General features: G+C 44.1%; 1 protein-coding gene across 1 annotated transcript; it reads right to left on the bottom strand.

Moving 5' to 3' along the window:
* Nucleotides 1–5,569: 5,569 nt before the first annotated feature.
* stx12l (syntaxin 12, like) lies at nt 5,570–16,898 on the bottom strand. Its single transcript, XM_084435687.1, has 10 exons — nt 16,817–16,898; nt 16,361–16,465; nt 16,039–16,108; nt 14,558–14,657; nt 13,694–13,826; nt 13,561–13,609; nt 12,972–13,068; nt 6,691–6,763; nt 6,515–6,597; nt 5,570–6,425 (listed from the first exon to the last, which is right to left on the bottom strand). The coding sequence occupies exons 2-10, from the start codon at nt 16,458–16,460 to the stop codon at nt 6,333–6,335; spliced, it is 798 nt and encodes a 265-aa protein (XP_084291813.1). The 5' UTR covers nt 16,461–16,465; nt 16,817–16,898; the 3' UTR covers nt 5,570–6,332.
* Between the last annotated feature and the right edge of the window lie 5,721 nt (nt 16,899–22,619).

Below are 22,619 nucleotides of genomic sequence, written 5' to 3'. Positions count from 1 at the left end.
TGTGTGAGAGAGAGAGAGAGAGAGAGAGAGAGTGTGTGTGTGTGTGTGTGTGTGTGTGTGTGTGTGTGTGTGTGTGCGTGTGTGTGTGTACTTGTACAACTATCTTTGTGAGGACCAGTTTGAGTTTTAGAGCATTGGAGTGAGGACAAAGAGAGTAAAGTGAGGACATGTTGGCCGGGCCTCACTCTCTGAGAGCCTTTAAAGGCCTGTTTGAGGGTCAAGACTTGGTTTTAGGGATAAGGTTATAATGAGGTTAAGGGTCGGTTTAGGGTCAGGGGTCGGGTTAGGCACTTGTATGATGGGGAAGGTTAGGGTAAGCGACTAGAGATTGCATTGTGTCAATGAATGTCCTCATAAAGATAGATGTACAAGAATGTGTGTGTGTGGAATTGCAGTGTGCGGATGATTGTGCCCTAGTGTCGCATACTCCAGCAGATCTACAGTCCACTCTTAAAGCCGCTGATACAGCAGGATGGGCTCAGATGTGAATATCAAGAGAGCAGAAGTCCTCTGCCAATGGTCATTGGATCCCCTACAAAAACCTCCAGTATTTACTATTCATGATTCCCCACTCGCCACAGTGCCACACTTCAGATATCTTGGCAGTTATTTATCTAGTGATTGTGTGTATCTAGAGAGTGATCTAGTGAACACAGGATCAAGCAGGCTGCATCTTCATCCGGGAGACTGAGGAAAACAGTGTTCAGCAATCCTGATTTACATCTACACACAAAGATTGCTGTGTGATCAATGCAATCTGCCTCACCACTCTATGGCTGTGAAACATGGACCATCTACGCTAGACATCAGAAAATATTGGAATCTTTCCACATTAGATCACGCAGCGCATCCTCAAAGTGACACGACAAGATCGAGAGCCACATATTGAGATCCTGAAAACAACAGCTGCTGGAGTGCAGAAGCAGCCCTGACGCTCCACCAGCTCAGCTTGGTCATGTGTGAGAATGCCACGTAAGATACTCTATGGGCAATTACGTCTTGGATGTGATCTCCAATGTACATCTCCGATTTGCAAGAGGCCAAAAAAAGAGGCTGAAAGATCAACTAAAAGGCTTCCTTAAGAAGTGTGTGATGAAGCCCACATCCCTGGAAACCAGTGCAGCCAATCACACACTCCTGCAGCAACTCTGGCAGAATGCAGTACAGCGTTACTGAACATCACCTGACTAAAAGACATCAGAGAACGCAGGCCATGCTTGTGTGCGTGTGTGTGTGTGTGTGCCATGCTTGTGTGCGAGTGTGTGTGTGTGTGTGTGCCATGCTTGTGTGCGAGTGTGTGTGTGTGTGTGTGTGCCATGCTTGTGTGCGAGTGTGTGTGTGTGTGTGTGTGTGTGTGTGTGTGTGTGTGTGTGTGTGTGCGAGTGTGTGTGTGCCATGCTTGTGTGCGAGTGTGTGTGTGTGTGTGTGTGCCATGCTTGTGTGCAAGTGTGTGTGTGTGTGTGTGTGTGTGTGTGTGTGCCATGCTTGTGTGCGAGTGTGTGTGTGCCATGCTTGTGTGCGAGTGTGTGTGTGCCATGCTTGTGTGCGAGTGTGTGTGTGCCATGCTTGTGTGCGAGTGTGTGTGTGTGTGTGTGCCATGCTTGTGTGCGAGTGTGTGTGTGTGTGTGTGTGTGTGTGTGTGTGTGCGAGTGTGTGTGTGCCATGCTTGTGTGCGAGTGTGTGTGTGTGTGTGTGTGCCATGCTTGTGTGCAAGTGTGTGTGTGTGTGTGTGTGTGTGTGTGCCATGCTTGTGTGCGAGTGTGTGTGTGCCATGCTTGTGTGCGAGTGTGTGTGTGCCATGCTTGTGTGCGAGTGTGTGTGTGTGTGTGTGCGAGTGTGTGTGTGCCATGCTTGTGTGCGAGTGTGTGTGTGCCATGCTTGTGTGCGAGTGTGTGTGTGTGTGTGTGCCATGCTTGTGTGCGAGTGTGTGTGTGTGTGTGTGTGTGTGCGAGTGTGTGTGTGCCATGCTTGTGTGCGAGTGTGTGTGTGTGTGTGTGCCATGCTTGTGTGCGAGTGTGTGTGTGTGTGTGTGTGTGTGTGTGTGTGCGAGTGTGTGTGTGCCATGCTTGTGTGCGAGTGTGTGTGTGCCATGCTTGTGTGCGAGTGTGTGTGTGCCATGCTTGTGTGCGAGTGTGTGTGTGTGTGTGTGTGTGTGCGAGTGTGTGTGTGCCATGCTTGTGTGCGAGTGTGTGTGTGCCATGCTTGTGTGCGAGTGTGTGTGTGCCATGCTTGTGTGCGTGTGTGTGTGTGTGTGTGTGTGTGTGTGTGTGTGTGTGCCATGCTTGTGTGCGGGTGTGTGTGCGCCATGCTTGTGTGCGTGTGTGTGTGTGTGTGCCATGTTTGTGTGCGTGTGTGTGTGTGTGTGTGTGTGTGCCATGCTTGTGTGCAAGTGTGTGTGTGCCATGCTTGTGTGCGAGAGTGTGTGTGCCATGCTTGTGTGCATGTGTGTGTGTGTGTGTGTGTGCCATGCTTGTGTGCGTGTTTGTGTGTGTGTGCCATGCTTGTGTGCGAGTGTGTGTGTGTGTGTGTGTGTGTGTGTGTGCCATGCTTGTGTGCGAGAGTGTGTGTGCCATGCTTGTGTGCGGGTGTGTGTGTGCCATGCTTGTGTGTGAGTGTGTGTGTGTGCCATGCTTGTGTGCGAGTGTGTGTGTGCCATGCTTGTGTGCGAGTGTGTGTGTGCCATGCTTGTGTGCAAGTGTGTGTGTGTGCCATGCTTGTGTGCGAGTGTGTGTGTGCCATGCTTGTGTGCGAGTGTGTGTGTGCCATGCTTGTGTGCAAGTGTGTGTATGCCCTGTCTGTGAAAGACAGTGTGTGTCATCAGACTATACAGTCATCAAATTATAGGAGAAGTCATCATTGGACGACGATGGACTACCCAGAAGAAGAAGAAGTGTGTGTGTGTGTGTGTGTGTGGGAAAGAGAGAGAGAGAAACAGGGAATTAGAGCATAGCGATTGTGGTGTGAGGTCTGCAAAATGTATCCAGAACTTCCATTTTAATGAAACACTATGACAGCATGAGTGTGTGTGTGTGTGTGTGTGTGTGTGTGTGTGTGTGTGTGTGTGTGTGTGTGTGTGTGTGTTTCAGTGACAGATGAGGCACCTGTTTGGTCATTAATCTCCAGAACAGCTCTGAGTCTCGGGACCGAGCACACCTTCGCTGAGAGAGAAACAAACACGCTGAAACCTGTGTGATCCTCAGAGTGTGTGACAGCGCGAGTGGAGTCTCAGATAATGCTTTAACACACGCCTGGATGTGTCTAAATGAAAATGGTATATGTGTGTATGGTATATGTGTTTACAACAGTGTTATTTCAGTGTCATTGAGATACTATTAGTTTCTGTATATATTATTCATATTTAGATATTTTTTTATGTCTTTTTTAAAATATGTCTATAGTTTTATTATTATTTTTGTTTCAGTTTTACTTTTAGGTATTTTAGTACATCAAGTTAAAGAACTGAAAATGAGAAATATTTACGTTTTTTTCGTGTTTTATTTCAATTAAAGACGAAAATAATGAAAGTTATTTTTATCTTTTTACTTATGCCTAACGATAATAACCCTGATATACACACATAATGACATTCAATTAGAGATATACTGTGATCATGCACACTGGTAATACATAATAGCGTAATTTAGCTTTATTTATTTTTATAATATATTATATATATTATATATTTATTTATAATATTGTAATGTTTGCTCTGTCATATTTCCAGTCGCGAAGTTTTGTGTCAGAGTCGGAGACACATGTGTTGAGTTTAGACTCGAGTGTGTGATTAAAATACACCACAACACCATCTGTGTGTGTGTGTGTGTGTGTGTGTGTGTGTGTGTGTGTGTGTGTGAAACCCACGCTACGGCTCTTCATGACACATGATCTCAGGCTGATGAGAAACACACTTCAGACGGCCGTTACTAATGAGTGAATCCTGCGTATTCATACAGTGATACACATTATAAAATGGCTAACAATATAGTAACAAATTAATGTTTTTTTACTAGCATGAAATTGAGGGGGGAATAGTATGATAAGCCTAGAATAAATACTGCGTATTCATTTTTATTTGTCTCATTTAATGTAACATCGATTTAAAAATCTCAATAACCTAATTAAACACACACACACACACACACACACACACACACACACACACACACACCTACACACACACCCTTTGTTCTCATGTTTTCTGCAAAAATAATCTCTGGAGCAGGAAATGAAAAAGATTGAAGGGAACAGTATAGTCTCATATGAAAAGGAATATGACAAACAAAACAGCAGAATATCTTTGACACAATGATGTTATTTTATAACTGTGTAAAATGAGACACAGAAGAGCCTAAGCCAAACCAACTCCCTATTCCTGGAATCTGATGGCTGATATAAATGTTGCTCCAGGACCAGCAAGGATCCTTCTCGGTGAAACTACGGTCAGTGATCAAATGAAAATAATTTTACATAAAATGAAGGACATTTGTGCACTTGTGATGCATCAAACTGAGGCTTGAGCTAAGAAACAACGCAGAGTCTCCAACTCCTACACACTCGCTCTACACACACTTCAGCCGCTGCAATCATCATCAAGACTGTCCCAGAATGCAGTGTGAGGTGTGTGAGGGTCAGTGGTGTTAATCAGCGGGGGTGTTCGGACTTCTGATCATGCATATTATTAATGACGCGCAAGAACCACTCGAACATTCTTCAACAGGCTCTTCAACTCAGCATTACCTCCAGTCATTATTATAATGTGTGATGCTGAGACAGACCTGAGACACAGAGCACAACCTTGAGTATTCCGCATCGTGACCTTTGACCCCTGAGGAGCCGCTCACTGATGCTTATTGTGCGCCACCTGGTGGCCGAACAGTTATATGGTGCTTTGCTGTCCTACTTAAATCAGGTTACTCCTAAGAATATAGGACCAAGACATGATTTATTATTATATATCATGTAAATATATATTTTTTTTTTTAATGATTTGTAAAGCTGATGGAGGCCTTGGAAATAAAACCATCACAAGTAAAACCTATATTTGAAGGATATAACCTGCACTACTTTTCAGAAGTGAGATGTTTGAAAGAGTCTCTTCTGCTCACCAACGCTGCATTTATTTAATCACAAATACTGTAAAAATAATGAAATATTATTCAAGTGTAAATCAGCAGTTTTCTATGTGAATATACAGTAAAGTGTAATTTATTCCTGTGATCAAAGCTGAATGTTCAGCATCATTACTCCAGTCTTCAGTGTCACATGATCCTTCAGGAATCACTCTAATATGATGATTTGATGATCAAGAAACATTTATGATTATTATCAGTGTTGAAAACAGTTGTGCTGCTTCAGATTTTTTGTGGAAAACGTCATACATTTTATTTTTCAGGATGCTTTGATGAACAGAAAGTTCAAAAGAACAGAATCTTGGTGAATATTATATATATATATATATATATATTTCTAACCCCAAACTTATGAATGGTCTTTTGTATAATTAACATTTTATTTATTTCGTTTCTACTTTCATCAACATTTCTTTCTCTGATCTACTGAAATACAAATAAGTAGATAAGAAGAGCTGAAGAACAATGTATTATAACTTATTTGATCTTTATTATACTACCAAGAAATACATTTACTTGTGAGAATCAAAGCACTGTGCATCAAATCATACACAACATTACAACAGTTTCTTTTAGTTAATTTAAAGAAATAAATATTTCTTAAGAGTATGTATTTTGCATAATTTCAGAGAAAAATGTACCAAGACCTGCAACAAAATACAAGTTGTAAAAGGAATTACATTCATGCAAACTGAATTCTTGTATTAATGCTGTACTGTATTTGCTCCAGATAATTCAGACAAACATATTATATAGAAACTATTCTCTTACTATCAGTGTTTAACACGTAAGTGCAGATTTACACACAATTTACATTTCACACACACACACACACACACACACACACACACACACACACACACACACACACACACACACACACACACACACACACACACACTCACATTCACTGACACACACTCACTGACACACACACACACACACACACACACACACACACACACACACACTCACTCACACACACACACACACACACACACACACACACACACACACACATACACAGAGACACACACTCACAGATACACATACTCTCACACACACAGATACACACACACACACACACACACACACACACACACACACACTCACTGACACACACACACACACACACACACACACACACACACACACACAACACCGGAGCAGGATCCAGTACTTCTGTCAGCTTCAGCTCTCATCTTATCTGATTGCTTGCCAAATGATTATAGCAAAGATGGTTGCCACTAGCGACATGACAAGAGCCAGAATACACATCCTCTTGCGGGATTTTCTCTTAAAAAAAACAAAAAACACACAATCATGAACAGACCAGCACTGAGACGTTAGCATCTGTCACAGGTGTGCAGGTGTGATGGTCATACCTGATAGTAAGCGGCGTGTTGGATCTGCTCGGTCCCTCGCTCCACATGCACCTCTGCGCTCTCCACGTTAGCTTCAATGCTATCTGTGCATGATGACATAAGGAAAGCAGGCTTTAACATGTGTGAATGACTGAACCTGTGCAGAAAAATGAAGAGAGAGAACTAGTCTGACCCACCTATCATGTCACCTTGGTCATGGATCATGACTGCGAGATCCTTGAAGATCTGGTTCACATCCATGATGTCTGACTGAATCAAGAGCAGAAGGCGGTTGAGACACTGTACAATAACTCATCACCCAATTACCATTATCAATAAGTGATGACAATGTAATAAAGTGTGCGTTAAAATAACACCAGGTTATATCTAACTTAAGCTTGCCCAGACAGCAACATACATAGTGACGGCCCAGATCCGGGCCACATCTGGAACATGTGGATTCCACGCGTACCAGATGTGTTGCTATGTTGCTGTCTGGGTGGGGTCTTCACTTATTTTTAATTTGTAGCTGCTGCTTGGTAAATTGACTAATTGACTTTTTTTTTTTTTACAGTAGTTGTACGGTAGTTTCTAGATTATCAGCGAGAGCAGTTCAATCTATTATCACGTAAATAACGTCTCTATGCTGATTGGCTTATCAGTGTTGCCAACTATTTTCAATGGAGAGTAGCTAAAGCCTGCTCAAAAAGTCGTTAAATGTCTCTAGATGATCCAGTGCAGCAACTGTTTTCTCTGCTAATCCGTGCTCACATACTGTATTTTAACATTATAGCCGAATCTACAATAAAGCTGTTCTCATTTGCATATTTTCTGTCAGACAATGGAACAAATATGATATAGTGACTGACTACATGTTAACCAGAACAGTGTCGGCCCACATCCGGCCCACATCCGGCACGCGTGGAATCCACATGTACCGGATCTGGGCCGACACTATGTTGCTGTCTGGGTAGTCATTTTAAAAAACTATATTTTTTTAATTCATTAAAAGGGTCTGAAAAGTTGTTAAGTTGGTGGTTTATATACCTGTCACAAACTGCTCAGAGACACACAGGTTGAGGATCCAAATGCCGCTGTTTATTGGGGCAATCCAGAATCATAATCCAAAACACAGGCACATTTTCAAAACCATAAGGAAAACAATCCAGATAACAACAGGGTAGAAAACACAGGCAAACAGGAAAATCCAGAAAACCAGACAGAAGATCAAAAACTATGACACGGGAAACCAGAAATGCAGTGACCCTAACAAGATGTGAGAGAAAACATGAGGATACATAGGCAGAGCTGAACAATATAATGAGACACAGCTGAACTTAATCACAACATAAGTCCAAGCAATGGGTAATGGGAATTGAAGTTCATGATGAGATAGCCCAGGAGTTGAGAGGAGTGCCCTATGGTGGATATTATGGACACTCCAACCGGTGGATGAGACATAGCCACACCTTAATGAGAGTATTCCAGACGCTCCTCAAACATTGACAGAAATCCAAGAGGGAGGTGGAGCGGAGGGCCAGGTTCATGGGACTGGTGACTACCAAGGTGGAGCAGATGACCACCATAGCAGAGTAGATGGGACTGCAGATTCCAACAGCAGAGCAGGACACCAGCACAGCAGAGTAGACGACCACCATGGCGGAGCAGGTGGAGGTGGCGACCACTACAGCAGAGCTGGCGGTTGAGAACTCTAGCCTGGTATCCATGATGGCTGAAGACTCTGGCCTGGCATCCATGACAGTTGAGAACACTGGCCTGGTGTCCATGATGGCTGAAGACTCTGGCCTGGAATCCATGATGGTTCAGAACTCTAGCCTGGCATCCATGACGGCTGAAGACTCTGGCCTGGTATCCATGACAGTTGAGAGCTCTGGCCTGGCATCCATGATGGTTGAGAACTCTGGCCTGGCATCCATGAAGGTTGAGAACTCTAGTCTGGCATCCATGACAGTTGAGAACTCTGGCCTGGTGTCCATGATGGCTGAAGACTCTGGCCTGGTGTCCATGAAGGTTGAGAACTCTAGTCTGGCATCCATGAAGGTTGAGAACTCTAGTCTGGAATCCATGACGGCTGAAGACTCTGGCCTGGCATCCATGATGTCTGAGAACTCTGGCCTGGCATCCATAACGGTTGAGAAATCTGGCCTGGCATCCATGACGGCTGAAGACTCTGGCCTGGCATCCATGACAGTTGAGAACTCTGGCCTGGCATCCATGATGGCTGAAGACTCTAGCCTGGCATCCATGACAGTTGAGAACTCTGGCCTGGCATCCATGATGGCTGAAGACTCTGGCCTGGCATCCATGACAGTTGAGAACTCTAGTCTGGCATCCATGATGGCTGAAGACTCTGGCCTGGCATCCATGACAGTTGAGAACTCTGGCCTGGCATCCATGATGGCTGAAGACTCTGGCCTGGTGTCCATGAAGGTTGAGAACTCTAGTCTGGCATCCATGAAGGTTGAGAACTCTAGTCTGGAATTCATGACGGCTGAAGACTCTGGCCTGGCATCCATGATGTCTGAGAACTCTGGCCTGGCATCCATAACGGTTGAGAAATCTGGCCTGGCATCCATGACGGCTGAAGACTCTGGCCTGGCATCCATGACAGTTGAGAACTCTGGCCTGGCATCCATGATGGCTGAAGACTCTAGCCTGGCATCCATGACAGTTGAGAACTCTGGCCTGGCATCCATGATGGCTGAAGACTCTGGCCTGGCATCCATGACAGTTGAGAACTCTAGTCTGGCATCCATGATGGCTGAAGACTCTGGCCTGGCATCCATGACAGTAGAGGACTCTGGCCTGGCATCCATGATGGCTGAAGACTCTGGCCTGGTGTCCATGAAGGTTGAGAACTCTAGTCTGGCATCCATGAAGGTTGAGAACTCTAGTCTGGAATTCATGACGGCTGAAGACTCTGGCCTGGCATCCATGATGGCTGAGAACTCTGGCCTGGCATCCATAACGGTTGAGAACTCTAGCCTTGCATCCATGACAGTTGAGAACTCTGGCCTGGCATCCATGATGGCTGAAGACTCTGGCCTGGCATCCATGACAGTTGAGAACTCTGGCCTGGCATCCATGACAGTTGAGAACTCTAGTCTGGCATCCATGATGGCTGAAGACTCTGGCCTGGCATCCATGACAGTTGAGAACTCTGGCCTGGCATCCATGATGGCTGAAGACTCTGGCCTGGCATCCATGACAGTTGAGAACTCTGGCCTGGCATCCATGACAGTTGAGAACTCTAGTCTGGCATCCATGATGGCTGAAGACTCTGGCCTGGCATCCATGACAGCTGAGAACTCTAGTCTGGCATCCATGACGGCTGAAGACTCTGGCCTGGCATCCATGACAGTTGAGAACTCTGGCCTGGCATCCATGACGGCTGAAGACTCTCGCCTGGCATCCATGAAGGTTGAGAACTTTAGTCTGGCATCCATGATGGCTGAAGACTCTGGCCTGGCATCCATGACAGTTGAGAACTTTGGCCTGGCATCCATGACGGTTGAGAACTCTAGCCTGGCATCCATGACGGCTGAAGACTCTGGCCTGGCACCCATGACGGTTGAGAACTCTAGTCTGACATCCATGATGGCTGAAGACTCTGGCCTGGCATCTATGACAGTTGAGAACTCTAGTCTGGCATCCATGATGGCTGAAGACTCTGGCGTGGCATCCATGACAGTTGAGAACTCTGGCCTGGCATCCATGATGGCTGAGGACTCTGGCCTGGTGTCCATGAAGGTTGAGAACTCTAGTCTGGCATCCATGAAGGTTGAGAACTCTAGTCTGAAATCCATGATGGCTGAAGACTCTGGCCTGGCATCCATGATGGCTGAGAACTCTGGCCTGGCATCCATAACGGTTGAGAACTCTAGCCTGGCATCCATGACGGCTGAAGACTCTGGCCTGGCATCCATGACAGTTGAGAACTCTGGCCTGGCATCCATGATGGCTGAAGACTCTGGCCTGGCATCCATGACAGTTGAGAACTCTAGTCTGGCATCCATGATGGCTGAAGACTCTGGCCTGGCATCCATGACAGCTGAGAACTCTAGTCTGGCATCCATGACGGCTGAAGACTCTGGCCTGGCATCCATGACAGTTGAGAACTCTGGTCTGGCATCCATGACGGTTGAGAACTCTAGCCTGGCATCCATGACGGCTGAAGACTCTGGCCTGGCATCTATGACAGTTGAGAACTCTAGTCTGGCATCCATGATGGCTGAAGACTCTGGCCTGGCATCCATGACAGTTGAGAACTCTGGCCTGGCATCCATGATGGCTGAAGACTCTGGCCTGGCATCCATGAAGATTGAGGACTCTAATCTGGCGTCCATGACGGCTGAAGACTCTGTCCTGGCATCCATGACGGCTGAAGACTCTGGCCTGGCATCCATGATGGTTGAGAACTCTGGCCTGGCATCCATGACGGCTGGGCCTGGCATCCTTGACTACTGAAGAGTCTGGCCTGGCATCCATGACAGTTGAGAACTCTGGCCTGGCATCCATGACAGTTGAGAACTCTGGTCTTGCATCCATGAAGGTTGAGAACTCTAGCCTGGAATCCATGACGGCTGAAGACTCTGGCCTGGCATCCATGACAGCTGAGAACTCTAGTCTGGCATCCATGACGGCTGAAGACTCTGGCCTGGCATCCATGACAGTTGAGAACTCTGGCCTGGCATCCATGACGGCTGAAGACTCTCGCCTGGCATCCATGAAGGTTGAGAACTTTAGTCTGGCATCCATGACGGCTGAAGACTCTGGCCTGGCATCCATGACAGTTGAGAACTCTAGTCTGGCATCCATGACGGCTGAAGACTCTGGCCTGGCATCCATGACAGTTGAGAACTCTAGTCTGGCATCCATGACGGCTGAAGACTCTGGCCTGGCATCCATGACAGTTGAGAACTCTAGTCTGGCATCCATGACGGCTGAAGACTCTGGCCTGGCATCCATGACAGTTGAGAACTCTGGCCTGGCATCCATGACGGCTGAAGACTCTCGCCTGGCATCCATGAAGGTTGAGAACTTTAGTCTGGCATCCATGACGGCTGAAGACTCTGGCCTGGCATCCATGACAGTTGAGAACTCTGGCCTGGCATCCATGACAGTTGAGAACTCTGGCCTGGCATCCATGACGGTTGAGAACTCTGGCCTGGTGTCCATGATGGCTGAAGACTCTGGCCTAGCATCCATGACGGTTGAGAACTCTGGCCTGGCGTCCATGACGGTTGAGAACTCTGGCCTGGCATCCATGACAGTTGAGAACTCTGGCCTGGCATCCATGACGGTTGAGAACTCTGGCCTGGCATCCATGACGGCTGAAGACTCTGGCCTGGTGTCCATGACGGTTGAGAACTCTGGCCTGGCATCCATGACGGTTGAGAACTCTGGCCTGGCGTCCATGACGGTTGAGAACTCTGCCGTGGCATCACCGATCAGCGTATACTGTAACGGCTTGTTAAATCCATAGCAGACATAATCAATGAGAGCAAAGTCTGGGAAGTCAGTGAAATTACCAATGTCCAGACAGTCCAGGATGTGGTCCTTGAGTGAGCGAGTTCCTTGGCAAAGGCAGAGTAGAGTGACTGCTGGATCCATTTGTGGCAAAGTCTTCTGTCACAAACTGCTCAGAGACACACAGGTTCAGGATCCAAATGCAGCTGTTTATTGGGGCAATCCAGAATCCAAAAGACAGGCAAATGATCAAAACCATAACAATTCTGTTTCAGACAATTCTGTTTCAGCAGAATTAAAGGTGAAAAACTACATTGCCCATGATGCAGCACAGAACATTCCACTAATCATAGAGTCGAAACAAGCAAAACATGTCAAAAGAGCTCTTTTGCTCCGCCCACTCCCATGAAGCACTGCAAATGACGTAATCGAGTCTCCCTACGCTCTCAAAAGTTCACAGTCTTGTATCTTTTTTTTAAATCAGATTTTCTAATACTTGTTTTGCTTCAAATCAAAGTTTGTAATGTTGTGATTCTCCTCTTAGATAGCTTTTTTAATCCAAATGAATGGAAAAAAATACTTCGGGCAATAATCTATACTCAACAGTGATTGGCTATTATTATTTTTTACCAATGGAGGGAAAAGGATCTGGCTATTGATTTTGTGTCCTGTCCTCTTCTCTATTCACTCAGACTCGCCGTATAGAATAGTTTTCCGAATGGTTGTAATTACATCGGCATAACTGACACGATTACAGTAAATAGTAATTCAGTAACAGTAATTACAAACAAGAAATACACATTCTGAGACATTAAATGAATAAATAGGAATAAAAAATTTTATAATTCTTCTCCCATTTTCCAAATAAGTGTTGGGTACGCTGTGACGATCCGCCACTGATTTTATACCAGATTAGCTTGAATGCATATGGGTCTTGAAGAATAGATAATTTTGGTGCGCTGATGTCATACAGGAAGTGCTCACTCACCTCCAGCTGACGGATATTGGTCTCTCTCTCTTTAATAAGCTCCAGGTCCTCTTCAGTGACAGGCTCCTCATCTGTCTGCATTCGCCACCCTTCATTTCTTTTCAAATAAACATTTCTGCAATCAGATCTCTAACCAGACCCACATTGTTCAGATTTGATTCATATCATCAGCGTTAGTTCACCCCAAAAATGAAAATTATGTCATAATTTACTCACTTTCATGTCAATCTAAAGAGTAAAAACAAACCTCATTGTTTCTTGCACAAGTTCAAACGTGCTGTTTGATCTTTGTTGCCAAATATCAGAGCCACAAAGAACTAAGTTTGGCACAAATCAAATATTTCCCCTTAGTACAGGCCCGTTCACATCATTATTTTCTAAATGCTTTAAGGTTTTGTCACAGGGCTTTTAGCAACCCAGACAGCAACAAAATGTCGGCCCAGATCTGGTCAGATACTATGTTGCTGTCTGGGATGCGGGCGAGTAAATGACAGAATTTCCACTTTTGGGTGAAACTCTTCTCACACAGATTTGAACACTACAACAGAGACTCAATGAAGTCATGCCTCAATGAATATGTTGAACCTACTTTTCAAATGTCACAAGCTGTTCGTCTTGATTGAGCTCATCAACCTGCAAGATTAAAGGCTTTTTTTACTAAGGTAATGACACATAAAAAAATAAGCAGTAGATAATGATCAAATGTGTGTTATTTTCCTGCAGTCTGGATCCGGCTCGCGCCCGCGCCACGGACTCGCGCTCCCTCTCCGCGGCTCGGCGCTGAACCACCTGGAAGTTGTTGAGCGCGGCGGAGAAGTCGTTCATCAGACGGTCCTTCTGGATCCGCTGCTGGCGCTGTGAGAAGACTAGCGTTAGCATGAGCGCGTGGGGTAATAATATCTCTTATTTATTACACGGCTCTGTGGAATACTTGAATCTGATTGGTCAATCGCTTCATCCAGCGGTATGTTATTCCCAGATAACAACCGCTGAGAACAGAAACAGGCTCATCCGGGTCACTGAAGTCAGCAGCGCTATACGCTCGCTGGGAATGGTTTTTCTTTGTGGAAGTTTTGCATTTGGTGAGCTAATAAAGTATTAAAACTCAGTCAAATCAATATTTTGTGTACAGTTATTTAATTATGCCATCCAGTATCGTGGACTCTCTTGTTTCATATAAACGCAGCGGTGGCCATTTTGTGACTATTGTTTTGTACACTGTTGTATTATAAGATACACTGTTAGATTTAACAATTTTAAATCTCTTAAATGTCTGTCTAGTTTGATCTTGCCACTGAAACTGCTCTCTCCGTGTAAGCTTTGCGTTTAAAGACCTAATAACATATTTCAACTCGGATCAATATTTTGTGTCTAACTGTTCACTTATGTGGCAAGTAGCCGTGTAATAAGCGGGATAATGTACATCCAGCTGGTTGTTATCTCAGAATAAACCCCTTCAGGCTGGTGACGACCCCTCCGCCTTGTGTCCTCATCACCCTGACGGGGGTTATTCTCAGGGAACGACCGGCTGGATGTACATTATCCCTTACATGATGATATGATATGAGCGAGAGCAGTCTACTCACCTGTTCGGAAGGGGACCGGGGCTGCGGCTGAGAGCCCAGCTCTTTCAGATGTCTGTTGGTCTCTTTTGCTAACTGGTTTGTGTAGTGCTGCATTTGCTGGCTGTGTGCAACAATACAGAGATTTAAACCACCAGTGATTGTTATCATTTATTACACTTTCTTCCCTTGCGTTTAAAAGATGTCTAATAGCCGTCCAAACACCGCCCTGACGTCTAGGCTAAAACAAGGCAAAATTTGGGCTGTGAGTGGAAATTTAATAGACTTCAAACCAGAGCCCAAGAGTAGACTAGTCCATACACAGGACTTCTGGTTAGAAGTCTATTAAATTTCCACTGACAGCCCAAATTTTGCCTTGTTTTAGCCTTGTTTTATCAATTAGATCACAAAGAAATGATATGAGGGAAGAAATGAAACCAAACACCTTGTAATCACTGTTGACTTTGCTTACATGATGGAATATCACACATCTCGCAAGTTATTTTGGCAAAAACGACATGTAACCAAATTCAAGATTATTTTGGCTAAGAGTGTGTTACTCATAGCTGGACTATATCGGGTCTATAGTTAAACTAGACGGTGAAATGATGGCTATTGCTTGAATTCATTTCAGACCAAAATGAGCTGAAATAGTGTGCCTGGGAACTTCTATACTCAGGGATGGGCAGTTTTCCAGTCAGTCTTGATAGTTAAGCGGTTGTTGTTTTTATAAAGTAGCTAGTCAAACTTGTTTAAGCATTACAGCTTGTTAGGACTGACTGATATGACGATATATATCATGGAACTGATTCAACTTTTTACATATCGTTTATATATCGCTGTATGCAAATATATCCATGTAGCTTTCAGTGGACAGAAGTTATTGACACATTAGAGCGATAAAGAAACATGGACGAATGAGTAATAAAAAGTGGGGAGTGATGTTAACAACAGTTATTAAAAGTGCAATTTGCCGCAAAGGAGAACTCATATTTAGTATTCGAACACTGACAAGCGGCTAAACGGTCAAATACACACAATTTGTTTTTTTTTAATCCGAGTATTCATGTAAACACAGTCAGTTTATGTCTTGAGTGAAGGGAAACAGATGTGTATCAGTATATTGGGTCTGTGCATAAGCTCTTAAAGTGCCAGCGGGTTTATTTAAATCATTTGTTTGGTATTCTATTTTGATTCATTTCATATTTTTATATTAAATAAATATTCATGTATTTATGCTCATCTCTGGATATACTCTACATTCATTCATGTTGTGATTGATTTTTAACAGTTCACATTAAATGTTTTTTTTTTTTTTAAGTAGTAAATGCTATTAGTATTAGCAATTTCACTTTGGGTAAAGTATTTATTTCAGTAGACTGAGTGCCTTTTGCTCCGAGTGTGGGATAAATTCCCTACATAACATACAGTATATAATATCTCTTATATAACAATATAATATAAGTGAGAGTAGCCTAGTCAGTGATGGAGGACACCGGACTCACAGTCTGTCCTGAAGTTCCGGTGTGTCCGGTCTGGTACCCAGTTGGAACAGCATGCTCTTGATTTGGCCAGCTATGCACAGAAAACACAGTATAGTGAGACATTATAACACTGCATTATGGGAAAAGACTGCAGAAATATGCTATTACTACAGTACAACCCAGACAGCAACATAGTGTCATCCCAGATCCGGTCCGCATGGAATCCACATGTCCCTCCCAGATGTGGCCCGGATCTGGGCTGACACTATGTTGCTGTCAGGGAGTTGAGTTTTATTAGAACATTTACGACAAACGTAATCTTCTCTGTAAGTGAAATACTCACTGTTCTGTGTGATTTTCTGGATGTTTGAGCTGCATGTTTGAGTGAGATTGTTGAAATCTCTCGGCTGTGAGTGACAGCTGTCAATCATTCCGTAAGACATGATGACTGAAAACAACACAGCTGTTCGCATCAGATGCCATCCAGTTGATGATATAAATGTGCTTTGCCATTTTCGCAACATTATAACGGACAACTGTATTATAGGTTACATGCTTTCTGATATTAAAAGATTTTTTAAAAAACGTAAATCATTAAGGCTGAGAACATCTGAAAATACTGCGCATGCAATGCAATAAGACATTTCATATGGGTTCGGGCTGAACAGGCCTTTCGCCATGATCAAATATTTACTATTTTTTATATTATATGTCATCTCATATAATACAGTAACACTTGCAGTAATGTCAACATAGCGAACAGTTTAAAAAAGAAAGCGTGAGAGAATGAATCGCGTACCTGTGATGCTCAGATGCGGGAACGCGCTGCTCTTCTCTCATAGAAATACAGCAAACGCTAGAATGACGAACACAAACACAAGAACGGACAGTGAGTGGGCGGGGCTTATCGGGAAGTTTCGACGGGTCTAAATAATAATTCTTATATATTTGTCTATTCGCTTTGTTTAATATCTATTAAAGTTCCCAGAACGTAAAAATAAAGTCTATAACCTTGCTGAAGCAGAAAAAGCGCAACGTTGTCATGTGTTCTTTGTTCCCTTTCTCAGCGCTTATCAAGGAGGACCAATCACAGTCGTCTGTGAATTCTGGACAGGCCATTGTATTTAATAATTGTATAGAGTTTTCTAGATCATATTTCCGTTTATATGTCAGTTACCAATCTTTGGTGGAAAAATAAACCTAAAAGATTACCCGTTTCGAGCACAAATGTCTCTAACAAACATAAACATCAGTGTGTGAACTGTGAACGAAGGACTCTGTGTTTTGAGCCACCGCGCGCCATCTTGAGGATTTATGTGGTTTTGTTTCTGTTAGAAGTCACTTTTCTCCTCTAGAATGAAGGATGAATTTGACTCTATGTCTCCTTTTTTCTCATTTATGCCCTCATAAAGGGCCACTTTATGGCACTTAATTATAAAAAAAATATTTTTTTTGTAGAGATCTGCACTAATAAACAGCCGAAAATATAAGCCTTACTTAATTATACTCTTTAAGATGTGTTTTAATAGTGAGTGTTTCTCGCTCTGGCAGAGTCAGGTCTCATGACTTTCACAGGATAATAATCTCTCATGATCACATGACTGCAGTTAGATTGAGTCTCTCACACACACATGCTTATTGTTAAACTAAAGATTAGACTGTGAAAGAAGAAAATAATAATCAAAGCGCAAGTTTGGAAGAAAATCAGAAGGTAATAACGACAGTTGGATATGCGTATGACATGTTCTGTTGTTATGTATTATTATTAGTTTATGGTATATTCAATTATTCTCACTCTAAGAAGGTTAACACAGAGGATTGTTCTTATTTTCTACTCGTATCGCTCTTATTTCCTTCCTTCTCTATCATCAAGATTATCGCTGTGATATCTAGGCCTGTAATGCTAAATAAATATTCTATTGTGATATGCATTATATAGTATAGAGTATAGAGTGTATCAGCTGGAACTAATCAATATGGATAATATCAATATCAGTGTATCAATATGTATGTATCCATGCTGTTTAGATATTGCAACAATAAATATTATTAATTTACTTTTAGGTGATTGAATGTAAATGTAATATAGGCTAACAGTCAAGTACCAGTCACCTTTACATAGCGCTTTATACACCAGAAATACTTTCAAATCAGCTTCAGAATATTTAATAAAGACAGAATAAAGACTTTAATGTTAAACTAGTTTTAAGGATGTAGGCCACTGTTGTAATCTGTTAATAGCTATAATATTACAGCTGACAATATTATACCTAAAGTGTGATATCATTCTTCACTATTGGTTGTAATACTGTTTTTTTCCTCGCATAATTTCCTTTAAGGTATTTGAATTAGATTTAATGTAATATTTCATATCGCCACTGGAGGGCGAGCGAACATCAGCTCCTGTTTACAGGACAAACTCTTTCTTTAAAATACTGTAATAACATAAGTGTTAGAAACTAAAAGAATATATTTTTGCATATATATGTATATATGTATATGTTCCCTGGAATTGATTCGCTGAAAATGACTTATTATCTGAAAATGCCTATTTAAATGTGTCTGTTTCTCTCTCTCTCTCTCTCTCTCTCTCTCTCTCTCTCTCTCTCTCTCTCTCTCTCTCTCTCTCTCTCTCTCTCTCTCATCATTACTCCAGTCTTCAGTGTCACATGACCCTTCAGAAATCCCTTTCATGAAATCCAGACCCTTTCATATTATAATATGATGATTTGATGATCAAGAAACATTTATGATTATTATCAGTGTTGAAAACAGTTGTAAACGTTTTTTTTTTTTACGACCAATCTCACAATTTAACGCATCCTTGCTGAATAAAAATAGTATATATTTAAAACAGAACTGGATAATTTTATCTTGAGATGACACACACTGCTACACTTAAAGACATTATTATCAGAACGTTTAAAATCCTTTTGTTTTAAATAATGTGTTAATGGAGGTTCATAGGATAATACATGTATTATTGTTAATCTTTCATGATCAGGTCATTCAAACAGTCTGGCGAGCGCTTGCCTCTGTTTGTTTCTCACTGAGGTCAAAGGTCATAGTGCATTCCCACTTTTCCTCATTGTGTCATTCATTGATAAAACATCTCTCCTCAGTTACCATCTCTCTCTCTCTCTCTTATCATTCCAGGTCGTTCATCACCTCTCTTTCTCTTTCAAAGTTCCTTCCTCTGTCATCAATACGACCTTAGCATCTCCCGTTTGACCTCTGACCCCTCTCCCCTCTCCCTGTCCTTCCTCAGACATTCGTCCGCGTCGATCAAACCTCTCACAGAAAGTCTCATGCGTGCACATGTGCGTCACTCGTGATTGGCCACACCGGACACTGACTAACTTCATTGGGAAAGATGGTGTGTGTGGAAAGTACCCTGAAGAGCTCATAAATCCCAGTGTGAGTGTGTGCAGGATTCCTTGTGGGATTGCTATGAGGAATACGCACTTATATTCCTGATCTACCTGTTCTTGTAAACGCCTCTTACACAATAAAGGCACTTGGGCAAGAGAGTGTTTTCCGAGACAGTGTAAATGTCTATAAATGACTCAGTGAGAAGGCGTCCCGTGTTCAGACGACCCACGCTAGCTCCAGAACCGTGTTCAGATGACCCACGCTAGCTCCAGAACCGTGTTCAGACGACCCACGCTAGCTCCAGAACCGTGTTCAGACGACCCACGCTAGCTCCAGAACCGCGCTCAGACGACCCACGCTAGCTCCAGAACCGCGTTCAGACGACCCACGCTAGCTCCAGAACCGCACTCAGACGACCCACGCTAGCTCCAGAACCGTGGTCAGACCCACGCTAGCTCCAGAACCGCGCTCAGACGACCCACGCTAGCTCCAGAACCGTGTTCAGATGACCCACGCTAGCTCCAGAACCGCGCTCAGACGACCCACGCTAGCTCCAGAACCGTGTTCAGATGACCCACGCTAGCTCCAGAACCGCGCTCAGACGACCCACGCTAGCTCCAGAACCGCGCTCAGACGACCCACGCTAGCTCCAGAACCGTGGTCAGACCCACGCTAGCTCCAGAACCGTGCTCAGATGACCCTAGCTCCAGAACCGTGTTCAGATGACCCACGCTAGCTCCAGAACCGTGTTCAGACGACCCACGCTAGCTCCAGAACCGCGTTCAGACGACCCACGCTAGCTCCAGAACCGCACTCAGACGACCCACGCTAGCTCCAGAACCGTGGTCAGACCCACGCTAGCTCCAGAACCGTGTTCAGATGACCCACGCTAGCTCCAGAACCGTGTTCAGACGACCCACGCTAGCTCCAGAACCGCGTTCAGACGACCCACGCTAGCTCCAGAACCGTGCTCAGATGACCCTAGCTCCAGAACCGCACTCAGACGACCCACGCTAGCTCCAGAACCGCGTTCAGACGACCCACGCTAGCTCCAGAACCGCACTCAGACGACCCACGCTAGCTCCAGAACCGTGGTCAGACCCACGCTAGCTCCAGAACCGTGTTCAGATGACCCACGCTAGCTCCAGAACCGTGTTCAGACGACCCACGCTAGCTCCAGAACCGTGTTCAGACGACCCACGCTAGCTCCAGAACCGTGCTCAGATGACCCTAGCTCCAGAACCGCACTCAGACGACCCACGCTAGCTCCAGAACCGCGTTCAGACGACCCACGCTAGCTCCAGAACCGCACTCAGACGACCCACGCTAGCTCCAGAACCGTGGTCAGACCCACGCTAGCTCCAGAACCGTGTTCACATGATCCACGCTAGCTCCAGAACCGTGTTCAGACGACCCACGCTAGCTCCAGAACCGCGCTCAGACGACCCACGCTAGCTCCAGAACCGCGTTCAGACGACCCACGCTAGCTCCAGAACCGCACTCAGACGACCCACGCTAGCTCCAGAACCGTGCTCAGATGACCCTAGCTCCAGAACCGTGTTCAGACGACCCACGCTAGCTCCAGAACCGTGCTCAGACGACCCACGCTACCTCCAGAACCGTGTTCAGACGACCCACGCTAGCTCCAGAACCGTGTTCAGACGACCCACGCTAGCTCCAGAACCGTGTTCAGACGACCCACGCTAGCTCCAGAACCGTGGTCAGACCCACGCTAGCTCCAGAACCGTGTTCAGACGACCCACGCTAGCTCCAGAACCGTGGTCAGACCCACGCTAGCTCCAGAACCGCGCTCAGACGACCCACGCTAGCTCCAGAACCGTGCTCGATACACCCCTGGGTTTTTAACCGGTGGGTCGTGACCCGAAGAGGCTCTTGTGAAGAGATTACGACAGAGAAGAATAGACTTATTTTAACCCCTTCAGGGAGGCTCTCCACATCTCCTGTTGTTGATGTGTGTGTGATCAGTGTGTGTGATGACTCTGTCTGTCACTTCAGGAACGGGAACGTAAAGTCCACACTCGAGGCTCAGTAACACTGAAGTTCCTATAACTCTGTGTGCTTTATTCAGCGGTGTTTAACCCTCTGTGGTCCGCACTATGATATAAATGAGGAAATTATTATTATTGGTGGTGTTTTTCCTGCTTAAAATTGGACACTATAAAAATATCAATAACCATTTTCATTCATTTTTCATTTATTTGATTTTTAAAAGTAGAAAAAAAAGAAATATATTTATTGAAAAAATCAATTTATTTTACCAGACACTTGAACAAACACATTTATCCAGTTTATAATGTATCACAAATTTCATATTTAATACAAAGTAACATTTCATATCCAGCTCTCTGGAAACATTGTACCATAGTGGAACACAAGCATTACCAAACCATCAAGTTATCATATATATGAATATATAAAATACTCTTTTAATAAGTTCTGAAGGACACTTCGACACAAGGGTCTGTCTTCCACAACTGCAATATTTTGATTATATTTTACATTTTTTCAGTCAGTACATTAGACATCTCGAATTAGCAGTGCACAAAATGATTTATTATACTTTATTGTATTTTACAGAACTTTATAAGCTAATGTTAAGGTTAATAAATAAGTTGTTTACTGTTGCTTCATGTTTAAAAATAATTAATGTAAACTGTACGTAATTTGTACAAACTTGACGGTGTTATAGATGTTATTACAGATGTGCCGAATGAAGGACTAACAGGTGTGTTACAAATATTATAATGTTAATATAATATAATATAATATAATATTAATTTCCAATGCGTATATTTTGACTGTGTGTGTCTAATGTTACGTTTGTATGATCAGCAGTTTTGGTGTTGTGTAAAGTCTGTGTTGAAGCAAATGAAGTTCAGATCCACTGATATCTTCATTAGACACTGAGAGAAGGAAAGCTCTCGGCCGGTGGACTAGCGAAGCCTCCAACACTGAGGCGGAGAGCGCGGCTTCAGGAGGATTCAGATGTTTGCAGAAACACACCTTTGGACAAACGGAGTCAGTGCTTTCCTGAAGCGGGATCGTTTTTCAGAGGACAGAGGGTCAGATGGCAGCGATTATCACCCCCCCCCCCCCCCACACACACACACACACACACACACGCGGTCCTGCCGGTCAGCGGTGGGCGACGGCTCAGACTATAGGAGCCGCCATCACTCTTCCTCATGGCAGATCGGGCCCCTGAGGGC

Source organism: Rutilus rutilus (genome assembly GCF_951802725.1).
Source record: "Rutilus rutilus genome assembly, chromosome: 17".
In the NCBI taxonomy this organism is placed as follows: domain Eukaryota; kingdom Metazoa; phylum Chordata; class Actinopteri; order Cypriniformes; family Leuciscidae; genus Rutilus; species Rutilus rutilus.
Note: the sequence above shows the minus strand (reverse complement) of the source record. Positions and strands in the feature narration are given on the sequence as shown.

What these genes read in the sequence shown, in the direction of transcription:
- stx12l (XM_084435687.1), bottom strand. Translation starts at nt 16,460, where the DNA reads ATGTCTTACGGAATGATTGACAGCTGTCACTCACAGCCGAGAGATTTC. An exon ending in CCCGGTCCCCTTCCGAACAG is followed by an intron (nt 13,827 to 14,557) that starts GTGAGTAGACTG and finishes GTCTTCTCACAG; the next exon opens with CGCCAGCAGCGGATCCAGAA. An exon ending in TGACCAAGGTGACATGATAG is followed by an intron (nt 6,598 to 6,690) that starts GTGGGTCAGACT and finishes CATCATGCACAG; the next exon opens with ATAGCATTGAAGCTAACGTG.